The 13,544-nt window shown below is 35.3% G+C and overlaps 1 protein-coding gene across 2 annotated transcripts; it reads right to left on the bottom strand.

Moving 5' to 3' along the window:
* Positions 1 to 1,766: 1,766 nt before the first annotated feature.
* On the bottom strand, positions 1,767 to 5,692 carry LOC132634974 (UDP-galactose/UDP-glucose transporter 4-like). 2 transcript variants are annotated; one of them, XM_060351168.1, is made up of 8 exons: positions 5,529 to 5,692; positions 5,113 to 5,249; positions 3,861 to 3,889; positions 3,548 to 3,749; positions 3,181 to 3,423; positions 2,994 to 3,095; positions 2,407 to 2,514; positions 1,767 to 2,318 (listed from the first exon to the last, which is right to left on the bottom strand). In XM_060351168.1, the coding sequence occupies exons 2-8, from the start codon at positions 5,236 to 5,238 to the stop codon at positions 2,073 to 2,075; spliced, it is 1,056 nt and encodes a 351-aa protein (XP_060207151.1). In that variant the 5' UTR covers positions 5,239 to 5,249; positions 5,529 to 5,692; the 3' UTR covers positions 1,767 to 2,072. The 2 variants fall into 2 exon arrangements, with proteins under 2 accessions (XP_060207151.1, XP_060207152.1); XM_060351169.1 differs by having other exon boundaries at positions 5,400 to 5,529.
* Positions 5,693 to 13,544: the final 7,852 nt, after the last annotated feature.

Raw genomic sequence — 13,544 nt, 5'->3', positions numbered from 1 at the left:
TAGCAGTCTAATTTGACAGAACTAGCCACACACCAGTGGGACCCATTACTTGTATATATTTCAGAACTCAAAAAGAGATAGATATTTATTTTTGGTTACTAACTTCCTTTGTTTCATATTAGTAGGCGTTTGGCCATGGATACCAAAAAAATATTCACTTTATTTGAAATTTTTGGATTGGAGTTGTGTTTGGTAATAGTTTTTGCAAATAACATTAAGTTGTTTGAATGTACTTTTTCTAAAAAAACATGAAATATGATTTATACCCACAATTTCTATAAACTAGCAAAATCACCCAAAAACAATTCATAAAAGCCAGTTGGTTGAATCAAAACAAGCAATTACACAATCTACTTATGGCCTTTGGGATGTGGTTAGTTACCGGCATAGAAGTATAAAATACAATCAATCTACTTATTGTGTAGAAGATAACCGAAATAGCGTGAGAATATTTTATATTATTAATTAAAATCATCTGCAAAATATTTGGTTAACTATGGTTAAATATTAATATTTATAATTAAATAATATGACAAGTTTCATTTATTTACTTGTTGGGTGTAGACAATCGATGCGAATAATATTTACTGGAAGAAAACAAATTCTTCAATCAAACGATGCAATAAATTACCATTAATGTGTCACCATTATAAGGTTTGAGCACATTTGTTGTATATGTGAAGCTAGAAAGAGTAACATTGTTATGCGGACAATCCCACCTTGCACTTGCACCTCATAAAAACCCAACAAGAACTAAAACAAATAGTTGTAAACACTACCAATACTAGAATAAATGGGGTTAAATTTATAAAAATAAAAAATTTAGAGTAAAATTTGAAAAAGAAAAAACAAAAGTAAGAATCAAAAATAAAAAGTGAAAATAGTGAAAACAAAGTTTTGGTTATTTTCCAAATTCCAAATACATTTTCGTGATCAAACACTAGTTTTCAAAAAAAATGATTTTTTTTTCCGGAAAAGTGAATAATTTCATTGGCCAAACGGGTCGTAGTTTGGACAAAGAGTTAATGAGAATTTAACATGTAAACTTAATTTACATAACATATTGAAAGTACGTTATTCTCTATGATATGATCTTGAACATGTCATGTTTGCTATAAAACCGTATTACTAAGAAGAAACATAAACATTGAGATTACAAATAATTTACTATAAAAATAGGTAAAAAAAATTGACACCAGCAAAAAAATTGTACTTAATACAAGAAGAAATTAATGAACTACCAAGGCGAGAAAATTACATCTCCAATTACTAACAATCTACCTTCAAGTTAAGTCGGGAAGCTCATCAAGTTAGTTGAATTTCGAGAATTCAACTGAATTAGATCTTATTTATTTCTTTTTTCACATTATCATTGTATTTAAATCGACTATAGCAATTATTTAACTTTTTTGTTCAGGTTATCATCAACTTAGTTCTTTTTGGTATAACGGAAACAAATTTTAATAAATCATTCATAAGCAATATGACTTTAAGTCCGCGAAATTCTATGAGCTATAGAGCAAGATAAAATTGTCTCTACATGACCTAGAAGTCACAAGTTTAAGTAAACCTATATGTCACATAAGTCACTGGTTCGAGCGATGAATTTCGCCACTGATGATTGTATCAGGATAAACTGCCTACATTACATCCCTTGGATGAAGCCTTCTTCGAACGTTGTGTGAATGTTTCATGTAGATATTTTTATCAAATGGTTTGAACACTTTAGAATCGAATCCACTTTCTCAATATATCAAGGAAGAAAATAATGCCAATCTGTCATCAACCAAAGAAATGGGGATCAAGGGAAGGAATATACTAAATTCCATTCCATATACATACATAATTACATATACAGAAAGCACCATCTAAATTAAAGAATTCCCTTAATCATTTGTGGGAGTTCTAAAATTCAACAAAAAACTTTATTCTGTTATATCCCAGTGTTTTTCAACCAAAAAAAGAAATTTTAAATCTTTCAAGAGAAAGCAAAGAGGCTTAAGAAAAGCAAAAAACAAAATAGAACCAAAAGAAGTGGTTAGCAGCAACTAAACTTATTTTCTTTTTCAAGCTCACACTAATGGTCTCTTCTCTTCATCTGCAATATTTTCTGATGATAGGTTTGCCTCTTTGTGATGACTTCTCCTAGTTGTGTTATCCGATTTCACAGCTCGTGGGGGAGGTCTACTGTCAGGCAAGAGCCGCGAAACAATTCCCATCGATATTAACAGCAATCCGGAGCAATGTTGTTCGGTTAGTGGCTTAGTAAAGATCAAGTATGACAACAACAATGTCACTGCCTTTCTTGCTGTTGTTACCTGTATGGCGAATAGATATTTAAGCGTTTCTTTCATTTTAAAGAACTAGAATTAGAGAATTAGAGGATTAGACAATCAAAAGATTTACCATAGCAGTAGTGGCAGCCCCAAAAATAGCAATGAGTGATAAAACTGAAATTTGACCAATAAACGTGGCCATTGCTTCGAATACCAAGACCCCATAAACATATGGATGCTGCAAGTTACACAACAAATGTGAGTCTAATTATAACTTTCCAGCAGCCAGACGAAGAGAAGTTGAACGTGTTCACCCAGAGGAAGATTATTATCAATATAAAGGTTTTAACTTTTAGGTGCAGTGTTATTTCTGACACCAATTCACAGAGTTCTACATATTTCATCATTTCATTTACTAAATCTGTGTATATAACAGAATGACAGTTAATAACTAAAGATCAGTTGAATGTGGCACATGCTGGTATAATGGTTGCTTCATTCTGTCTCACATTAAGTAGTTCTTACTGCACAAATCTGCCAAAGATTAAAGCAAATCTGTTGAGGAATGCCCAATTGAGCGAGATGTTTCTCTAGATCAAACCATTCGAAACGAATGTATGTTCTCAATTCGTTATTTTCCATATCTCGGGACAGACGAATAAAACAAGTGAACAAGGTAGAGTCTAAAAAGAAACAGTAAGGGATTTCTTTGTTAACCTCAGAACATGATTTCCATGCAACAAAAAGTTCTCCTGTTAGTATCATCGGCAGAAGTAGAACAGGTGCGCCAACAACTGTTGAGCTGAATAGCATCTCCATCTGATAAGTTTTAGTGCAACAATCAAATTATTAAGATTATTAATACTTGACATATAACAGGTGACTTAATCAGTCATGTAAGCACCTGAGAAGTATCAGAATTCATGGTAAAAATTGCTTCCTGCAGATTACCAAGAAAAGAGTCCATCACCAGAGCACCAGTAATCATAATGACACCGATGATACTGAAGTTTGGAGAAGTATTGGCATCTGCTAATGTGAAAAATATCAGCCCCCCAACAAAAAGAACGGCCGAGACATATTCTTGAACCGGGTATTTTCTCCTCAAGCTAGGCATAAAGGCGCCCACTACCATTACTGGTAGTACCTATACTCGAAAAACGAATGTAGCAGAATTAGACCAATGTAAAGTACTAAGACATCACATGTTTGTAATGAAAAAGTATAACAAGTAAGTTTTTAGTGATTATTTAGTCTTCTTCATAATATACCTTAGTCGATTTGAACATGATTTGTGCAGGATAGTTTAGATAAGCCAAGGAGCCCTTTGTTAATCCATGAGAACACATGAGTACAACAGCGAGCTTCACATAAGTTTTCCATGGGTTCACCATTTGCTTGGTGGTGAAACCCTGTAAACGTATGAGAAATAGATATACAAAGCCTTGAACAAAGGTAAAATACCACCCATAACTGAAACCAAGATTGAGAAAAAGTTCGTCACAAAAATAATAATAATCAATAATTATGATAATGATCAAGGTGAAGAAAATAATTAAAATTTGAAGGAAGACAGTAGCCTACCTGAATCCTAGTCGATTGTATACATACTCCTGCAAATTGCAAATAAGAAAATTCAAGTATTTACTTTCCATTGCAATATGGAATCTGTCTAAGAACTGAGTCAGAACAAAATTAAGCCTAACAGGCTAATAGAAGAGACAAACATCATAGAAACCGCACTGAATATCAAAGGATTCAAACATTTTCTCTAAAATGGTTTCCTCCATACTGAACACACCCTAAATCCATCATAAACACTGTTAAGGAATACACTTATGATTTGAAGCAAAGGTAGAAATGAATTATAATAAAAGTTTCACATTAGTCAACTAAACAAGAATTACACTAAGAGTCCGATCTAAGATTTCATGTCAGTGTATGCAAAATACCAACACTACACGCATCAGTGTATGCAAAATACCCACACTACACGCACTATGCAAGAATAATTTCGCCCCAATTCCAAACTAGTTAGGGCCTATCCATTTCGCTTTATTTAGATCCATTTCATCCCCTTATCCTATAATTTGAGGTTCTCTAATACTAGAAGCTCTCTACATTTCCTACCGACATACAAAAAGATTCCTAGCAACACTCAGCCCAATGTAAGCATAGTATTAGAACTAATCCTTAATCTCAACTAGTCTGTGTCATCTATATACATTTTTTGCATTTGTTGTGTTCTATCTTTTCGCTAAATCTGCATGAATTCTGCTACCTTAACCATACCCACATACACATAAAATGACAGCAATGAAATGCCAATCTCAGGCTTTATTTGTAAAGTCTCTATTCCTTGGTAATCAAACCCAAAGATATATAAACTAGGCCATGCTTGACTAGCCAAACAGACAAATGACCCCCGCATCTTTTTTATTTCTCCCTCATTTTTTTTTGTATATGCCCCAAGAACCCGGGGCGGAGCTAGAGCATCAGCTATGGGTTAGAATGAACCTAGTAGCTTTTGCTTAGACCCTATATTTTTATAAGAAAATCCATTAAATATATATAAATATATAATCACGAACCGAGTAACTAAGACAAGCTATGACTTCATGGCAAGTTCAGAACCCATAAACTTTAAATCTCAGCTCCGCCTCCGGCTAGAACAGAAGGCTATTAGCAACTATGGGACAAATCTCAGGGTCAATGTAACATTAATTCAGTGATGAAAAAACAAAAACAAAAAAAAAGTGTTACAAAGAGATTTTCATATAAGTGCAAAACCATACCACATTGATTGAAACAGGGAAAAGGAAAGCATGAAACAGACCTCACATAAGCCATTAACGAGATAACCAAAGAAGAAACCAGAAGAGCAAATAAGGAATTGTTGCCATTTGGGTCTATCAGATAGTGAAATCCCAAACAAGAACCTTGCTTGATCATCATTCTTCATCTCCTCAAACACTGACAAACAAAATAGTTAAAAAAAATTGGAACTTTGTAGGAATTCAAGAAAGAATCAACAGCCCATCAAACAAAATAGTTAATAAAACTTGGAACTTTGAAGAAATTCAAGAAAAAATCAATAGCCAAATAGTTGCATGATACACTCACACTTGGACTGAACCCGGTTAGAAAAAGAAGGCACAGAAGTAATACAAACAAAAGAATGAAAAAATTCAGTTTCACTTAGCAACACAAGAAAAGTATCCGAATTTTGGCTAGACTTGTTACACAGTTTACCTCTATATGTTCTGTTTCCTTTTTTTGAGGTCTCTCTCTGCCTTTACTGGGTTTAATTCTAGTAAATGAGGCCCTTAAAGGAAAAAAAAAAAGGCCCTGAAAGTGGGAGGAAGTATGGGAAGAAGGGTGATGGAAACAAAGTTTACGTGGGCATACCTATGGGCTCTTTGAAGCGGAGTCCGGAACCATAATAGCCCTATAAAAATCCTTTTGAACCAAAATATTCTAATAAAAAAAAAGTTACAAAAATACCTATAGCGCAGTATTTTACTGCGCTATAGCAGTAACAGAGACGGAGCCGTTAACCGCTATAGCGCATTAATTTAATGCGCTATAGTGTATTTACACAGGTCATATAGCGCAGTAAATTACTGCGCTATAGTGCGTTTGTTTTTTTCTTTTTTCCATCTCTTTTAGTTAACCCTTCTTCCATTGTCCTTTTAACGTATTTTGACCATAGATTAATCATGCTTCGCGACCCCGAAACATCAATATTTTATATAGAACCCTACTTATTTTTGTGCGATTAATAAGATAGGATCAATACATCAAGGATACACAAAAGTTCGGATGGGCGTTTTAGTGGCTGAAAAGTGCTCGAACGCCATTTTCGTTTGAAGGTTCGGCGACATTATCTTGAAGTTCTTTGCGAATACTTAAATTTGTTCATCAATAATTAATCAAAAGTGTCTCAAAATGACAGCATCCATACAAAAAAAAAAACTTAATTAAATTGCACCATTCATTCATAACCTTGAGTAGATGAAAATACTTAACATACTAATATTCTTCAAAATAACAGCATAATCATAAATTAAACTTAAAACTAAAATCACAACATTCTTAATCATCATCAGAGTACAAGTCCTCAATATCGTCCTCAGAAAAATATTGGCGATTTCTTAAGACACATCTTTTTTCAGTAACAGTTAGTTCTCTACCAGTTGATGATGCTTGTTCTTCGGCCAACTTTAGCATGTAAAATCTACAACGTCTTGCCAGCGTTCTGTTGTTTTCCTTTCTAATTCTTTGCACGGCAAACTCGCAACTTTCTGGACCTACTTGAGGCATGGTTAAGGAGTACCTTGTTGGGATTGGAGCGTTGAGATTTTCTAAGTCACGAACAAGACGTTCTGATTCGGCAAGCCGATGTGACCATTCTCGACGTAAAACGCAATAATATTCCCGCAGATCTGAATATTTCACACTGCAAAAATCACCATTACGTTCTATAAGAAGGTGGGGATTTAGCTCATCTTGTTTGAAATCACTGGTATCGCTCGAAAAACCATATGATTTGAACTTTCATCATCACTGCTATTTGGTTCTTTTGAAAGGAGTAAAGACCAAGGTGATTTTCTACTGCTTGACATTGAATAATATGGTGTAGTCTATTAAGAAAAGAAAGGGCTATTTATATAGTTGCAAACCCCCAAGAACCCTCCGGGGGGGGGGGGGGGGAGGGTCTTAATGACCCTACCTACTTACCTTCTTGTAAGAAAAATATTAATCTTCATCGGACATTTCACAGTCCGAATCCCACTTGGATCTAAATCTTGTGCTACCATGTATACCATATTCTACCCTATGGTAACGTATTTGCATCCGATTGTTCTCTTCGCGAAAACGATTAAGAGCCAAATTAAACTCTTTTGGAGTTTCGCGAGGAATTGACATAGCACGTTTTTTTGGGCGTTTAAGCCCTACTGACGCTAACTTGTGCTCCAGTGCTTCAGCTTCCCTAACACGCCAATCCCACTCCTCTCTCATTTTATTATTATATTCTCGATTGAATCTGTCGTTAGGGTTATTTGAGTAATGAAAATCATCATCACTTAGTTCCCATGTCCTACCCATTGCTTCAAAGATGTTTGCTGGAGTGAACGATATAAAACGATTAATATCTCTAAATTGATCAAAAAATGACATCTTAACTCAATTTTGTGTGGAATGTTGCGTTTGTAACAGTTAGTCGTCAAATTACATTATATAAAGTTTGATTCGAACTATTTTGGCAGGTGAGGTGATGGTTGTTCAGCCGCATAGCGCAGTTAAATAATGCGTTATATAGTATAACGCATGATTTTACAGCGTTATTATGACACAACGCCTCAATAACGCATTAATTTACTGCGTTATAGTACTATAACGCAGTAAATTAATGCGCTATTCGTTTCTCCACCCATTATTTGATTCGACGTAACACTGCAAAACACTGTAATTACATGCATGCGTTAGTCCTATTAATACCGAGTTTTAACTAGTTTTATCATTCTGTATAAGGCAAAAAAAGCATAAAATTTTCAGTTTCAACTAGTTTTATCATTCTGTATTCCTCCTCAGTTATTCAAAATATGACAGATGTTCCAAGAATTAAAGTTTCTTTATTCTGGGACGGACAAATTTTATTCGAGGAAAATAATTTGCGCTACGATTCTCCCCCAAAATATCATGTTAAGTTTCCACTTGACTTAAAATTCTCAAAACTACTCCAAGCCTTGTATAATAGACTACAAGTTAGTAGAAGTGATTTTGATCTAAGTATAATTGGAAAATATCTAGTGTCATTTACGCCGCAAGGTGTAACTAGTTATGGACAGTGGTACATTCAAGACGATGATTCTTTGACTGATTATTTGAAGGCGCCGTATGATTATAGGCGATGCATAACTTTAAACGTCCTTGAAATGTATATCGAAAAGGTGCCCATTAATCGACTTGAATTCATGGCTAGGGCTCATCAGGAAGCCCGAAATAGCCCTCGTCGGGAAGTCCCGTCTATAATTCAGGCCGAAGTCACTCAAGCGAAACCTACTTATCAACGCAATTACCCTGATATGAGTACCTATGAAAGCATCTTGACTAGCCAAATGCCTCTAGATAGATTAAGTCAGCAATTTGACGGGCAGTGGTAAATATTCATTTTTTACATCATCATTATCATCATCATCATCATCATTATTATTATTATTATTATTATTATTATTATTATTATTATTATTATTATTATTATTAATATTATTATGTGTAGTGGCACTTGAATACTGCTAATGATGTCGATTATATTATTTAGGGGCTATACACCTGATATGGATCATATCGGACGGTCTCCTCAATCGGGATGGAGGAATCAGGTTGGAACATCCTCAGCCTATCCAACAACTCAAAGCGATGGACCTTCTTCAAGTTTCGGTGCAGTTGATTACTATCGGTACGTCTATTTTTTTTAACATCAATAGTGCTATTTGATGTGTAGTAGTTAAAACATCCTAATTTCTAATATAGGGAGAATGTGGTGGTTGCACCAAATTATAGGCAAAGGACTGCTATGGATGGTCCGGATTATCCGAATTATATAGTGACATCACCTAGCGATAGTGAGGAAATACCTAATGCGGAGGAAAGTGACGATGAGCAAAGTGACGATGAGATTGAGGTTGGAATTAATCCTCAACATCAATTAGAATTGTTGCCAAGACATGATGGACAGTCCGACACACGTGGAGGAACTGAATTCACAGCAACCATTTGAACAGCAAGAGTCGACTCCGTTTCAGCCGCAAAGCCAATTTCAACAGCAAGAGTCGACGCCGATTCAGTGGCATTCCGATGAGATCCCCTATCTTGATCATCTTCAAGATCTCCCAGATGCCTTTGTCTTTACTAGGGATGATGATCATGTTCGGCGAAGTTTGTGAAAAGAGCCAGTGGATCTTTTAAAACAGAAGGTTCATATTGAAAAAGGGATGATTTTTAGCTCAAAAAAATCATTGCAAAGGGCTGTTAAGATTTATTGCATCCAGGGGATGAGGGAGTTTAAAGTTGACGATTCCACACGAAAAGTTTGGCGATTGGTCTGTAAGCGAAAATATCAAGGCTGCGAATAGATGCTTCGTGGTAAGGAAACTGCTGAAAAGATGTGGACTATTTCAAAGTTCTACACAAAGCACAGTTGTGATATGGGTGACCTCCCAGATGATCATTGCAATCTAGATACTAACTTGATTGCGTGTGTATTAGTTGCCGACATTGGAAAAAACCCAAGGTATCCCCTTCGCCTAAGTTTATTTTATTTTTGTTGTTAATATAATGTTCGTCGTTGTTACATGCTGATATTTGAACTTTTCCAGGTACCCTATTAAAGATTGTATTACAGCCGTCCTGAAAGTATATAGCAAAACTGTTACTAGGAGGAAGGCGTATCTTGGGCGTAGGCGTGCACATGAGATAGTCTACGGCAATTGGGAGGGCTCTTTCAAGAAGTTGCCGAGATACATGGCGGCTCTACAACATTTCAATCATGGTACTGTTGTTGAATGGAAGCTCAAATCGAAACCTGGTGTGCCCGGTAATATTTTTGATTTTGTGTTTTGGGCATTTAAACCATGCATTGATGGTTTTGCTCATTGTCGGCCTGTAATATCAATAGATGGAACTCATGTGTATGGGAAGTATGACATAAAGCTGCTAATAGCAGTTGGAATGGATGCAAATGGAGCTATATTCCCTCTAGCTTTTGCAATTGCAGCTAATGAGAGCATTAGTACGTGGGGTATTTTTTGGACTACTTAAGGCAACACGTTATTAAGGATCGCATGGGAATCTGTGTGATATCAGACAGAAATGCTGGCATATTGCACAATATGTTCAATTTGCAGGGGTGACAGCCACCCTTTGCCTACCATCGTTATTGTTTAAGGCATTTGAAGGCAAACTTCCAAAAGGCATATCGAATCCCAGCACTTTGCAATTGGATGTGGGCGGCTGCAACAGAGCATCAGGAGAAGAAGTTTAACCTGCAGATGGACATTATTAGGCGGGCGAATGAGGAAGCCTTCCACTGGTTGAATGCAATTGATAAAGACAAATGGACATTACACTAGGATGAAGGTAGGCGATGGGGTATGCTGACAACAAATAGCTCTGAGTCATTCAATGGTTTGTTAAAATCTGCACGCGGACTACCTGTCACCGCAATGGTGAGAATGACATTTAAGCAGGTTGTGGAGCGGTTCATCACTCGATCAAAAGAGGCCAAAGCATATGCAGCAGAAGGTCTAAGATGGTTGCCAAAACCGTTAACACTGTTCGAGCACCACAAATATAAGGCTCAGAAACATGACCGGATGGAGTACAACCCTGCAGAGCGCATATTTGAACTCACAACAAGTGTACACCAAGGTAAAGGAGGTAACGTCCATACAATTTGTGAGATTCCAAGAACTTGCACATGCGGCAAGTGGCAATCATATCACATGCCATGTTCTCATGCCTTCAAGTGTTTCATCACAATGGGAAAGAACGCCTCCTCGTACATGGCTGAGGAATATACAGTTGAAAATTATACAAGAACGTATGCTGGAAGGTTCTACCCACTTGGCGGTGAGAGTTATTGGCCACCGGATCCATTTTCAATGGTCGCAAATAAAGCATTTATCCGTAAATTCAGAAAGAATGCATACTCGCGTATTCATAATGAAATGGATGTTCCACCGGGGAGATACACTCGAAAATGCTCATTTTGCAATTATGTTGGTCATGATAAGCGCAAGTGTCCCTTACGACATGGTGGTCAAACTACATCTCACGGTGGAAGTACCTCTCGTAGTGGAGGAAACTTTCGTGGTGGAAGTACCTCTAGTGGTGGTAGCACATCTAGCGGTGGTGGGGGAAGATCAACTCAAGGGCATTAATTGATGAATGTTTTTTAAGATTTTTTCTTACTTTGATGATTGTATGTTTATGCTGTTATTTTGAAGAATATTAGTATATTAAGTATTTTCATCTACTCAAGGTTATGAATGAATGGTGCAATTTAATTAAGTTTTTTTTTTTTTTTTTTGTATGGATGCTGTCATTTTGAGAAACTTTTGAGTAATTATTGATGAACAAATTTAAGTATTCAGCTATTCGCAAAGAACTTCAAGATAATGTCGCCGAACCTTCAAACGAAAATGACATTCGAGCACTTTTCAGCCACTAAAACGCCCATCCGAACTTTTGCGTATCCTTGATGTATTGATCCTATCTTATTAATCGCACAAAAATAAGTAGGGTTCTATATAAAATATTGATGTTTCGGGGTCGCGAAGCATGATTAATCTATGGTCAAAATATGTTAAAAGGACAATGGAAGAAGGGTTAACTAAAAGAGTTGGAAAAAAAAAAAAAACGCACTATAGCGCAGTAATTTACTGCGCTATATGACCTGTGTAAATACACTATAGCGCAGTAAATTAATGCGCTATAGCGGTTAACGGCTCTGTCTCCGTTACTGCTATAGCGCAGTAAAATACTGCGCTATAGGTATTTTTGTAACTCTTTTTTTTGTTGGGGTATTTTGGTTCAAAAGGATTTTTATAGGGCTATTATGGTTCCGGACCCTTTGAAGCGTTACTAGATTTTCATGGAGTTGATAATTATTTGTGGATGTTAAATGATTTATTTATTACTACTATATTATCGTGTTCTCACTATAAATAGAAATGACTCTTTTTCTAAAATGTCAAATATTTTTCCCTTTCGCTATAGTTTTTCTACATATTTTAGAACGATTTTACGATAGAATTTGAAATTTAAATTAGTGTTTATATAATTTCTACCACAAAAACTAATGTTATGTCTCAATCACACATAGTTGAAGTTCATTATATAAATTTTCATTGTCTATGTTGCTTCATTTTGACTTGCTTTACTTTAGTCGACTACTAATTTACTTGGCACTAACAGTATGAGCAAGCCAATAGACGAAGTTACTACCATTTATTAAGTTTCTAATGACCTAAATTTCTTTCAAATAAATTGAAAAATCAATGTCAGAATTAACATTAAAATTAAAGGTCTTTACATTAGTACTTTGAATTTAATCATTTTATGGGGGTGGGAGGGAGATCAGTTGATGAAAATTCGTCAAGGCTATTCCTTTGTTGCTTTTTAGGCTGTTGCAATTGAGCTCCCTTTATCTCTCTCAAGAATTATCCTTAGTTGGAGGATCGAATTGTTTCACCTGAAACAACACAAAGGGAAATTATGTCCATGTTTTCAAACTATGAATAGAGCTTGTTTAGCTTGAACTCCACATAAAAGTTTATATTAATTCCACTTCATCCTCCTGTTTTCTTCTCTACAGAATTATCAACACAAAGGGAAATTATCTATGTGTTTTCAAATTAGTACATCATAATAAGGAAAACAGGAGGATAAGTGCAACTAATGTAACGTTTTAAGTCAAGCTCTAGCTAAACAAACTCTATTCATTGAGATCAGAATAATTCTTGACGGTACAAGAGAGATATATATGTTTTCGTAGAATAGAGAACCTTTCGGTTTCGGTAGATTGTATTTTTGTAAAAGCTCTATTCAGAGTGCATTTTAATTAGTCACACTAACAAATTTTGGATACCGAAAACGTAAAAGTAAGAGAAAATTGGTGCATTCTAGGTTCCTCGCCTTATTACTTGCAAATAGAGTCGGGTTGCAATGTAACTTATGGGTTCACATGAATCTTATAAGTTTTATTCAAATTTGTACATAAATTAAGAAATAGATTAAATAATATCTAAAATTATTTGATTGTAAATATAAATTATTATTGTATATTAACTTATGATATATATAGCTAGGTGTTGGGTTAGAACAACCCGACTTAGCATTGTTTGATATTGTCCGTCTACACAATTTTTCTTAAAAATCCTCACAACATTAAGAATATCTTATTCGCACACCCTATAGGTAACTTCTTTTTCTTTTAAGCTACCTAGCTATCAGAGCACCCAACAATTTCAACACCAAGATTTATAGATTTGGAGATTCACTTTGTGACAATCACATTATCCTGAATATTTATGATCACTAAAGTGGACAAGCTTCTTTTTGTGTATACATCTACAACTATGGATAAAAATAGTTATGAGAATGCTTTTTTTCCAGCTATCCATTCGAAATTTTATTCGCATGCTTAAACAATTCCTACCCTTCAAATCTTATCCGCCTCTCTTTCTAAACTCAAGTTTCCAT

Source organism: Lycium barbarum, chromosome 4, assembly GCF_019175385.1.
Source record: "Lycium barbarum isolate Lr01 chromosome 4, ASM1917538v2, whole genome shotgun sequence".
NCBI classification, from domain to species: domain Eukaryota; kingdom Viridiplantae; phylum Streptophyta; class Magnoliopsida; order Solanales; family Solanaceae; genus Lycium; species Lycium barbarum.
This window is presented reverse-complemented; position numbering and strand designations above follow the sequence as displayed.

Bases quoted from the DNA above. Each gene is read 5' to 3' on its own strand.
- LOC132634974 (XM_060351168.1), bottom strand. From the start codon at position 5,238: ATGAAGAATGATGATCAAGCAAGGTTCTTGTTTGGGATTTCACTATCT. The intron at 3,750-3,860 runs GTAGGCTACTGT...TCTTGGTTTCAG, and splicing joins TACAATCGACTAGGATTCAG to TTATGGGTGGTATTTTACCT. The intron at 3,096-3,180 runs GTGCTTACATGA...AAAACTTATCAG, and splicing joins TGAATTCTGATACTTCTCAG to ATGGAGATGCTATTCAGCTC.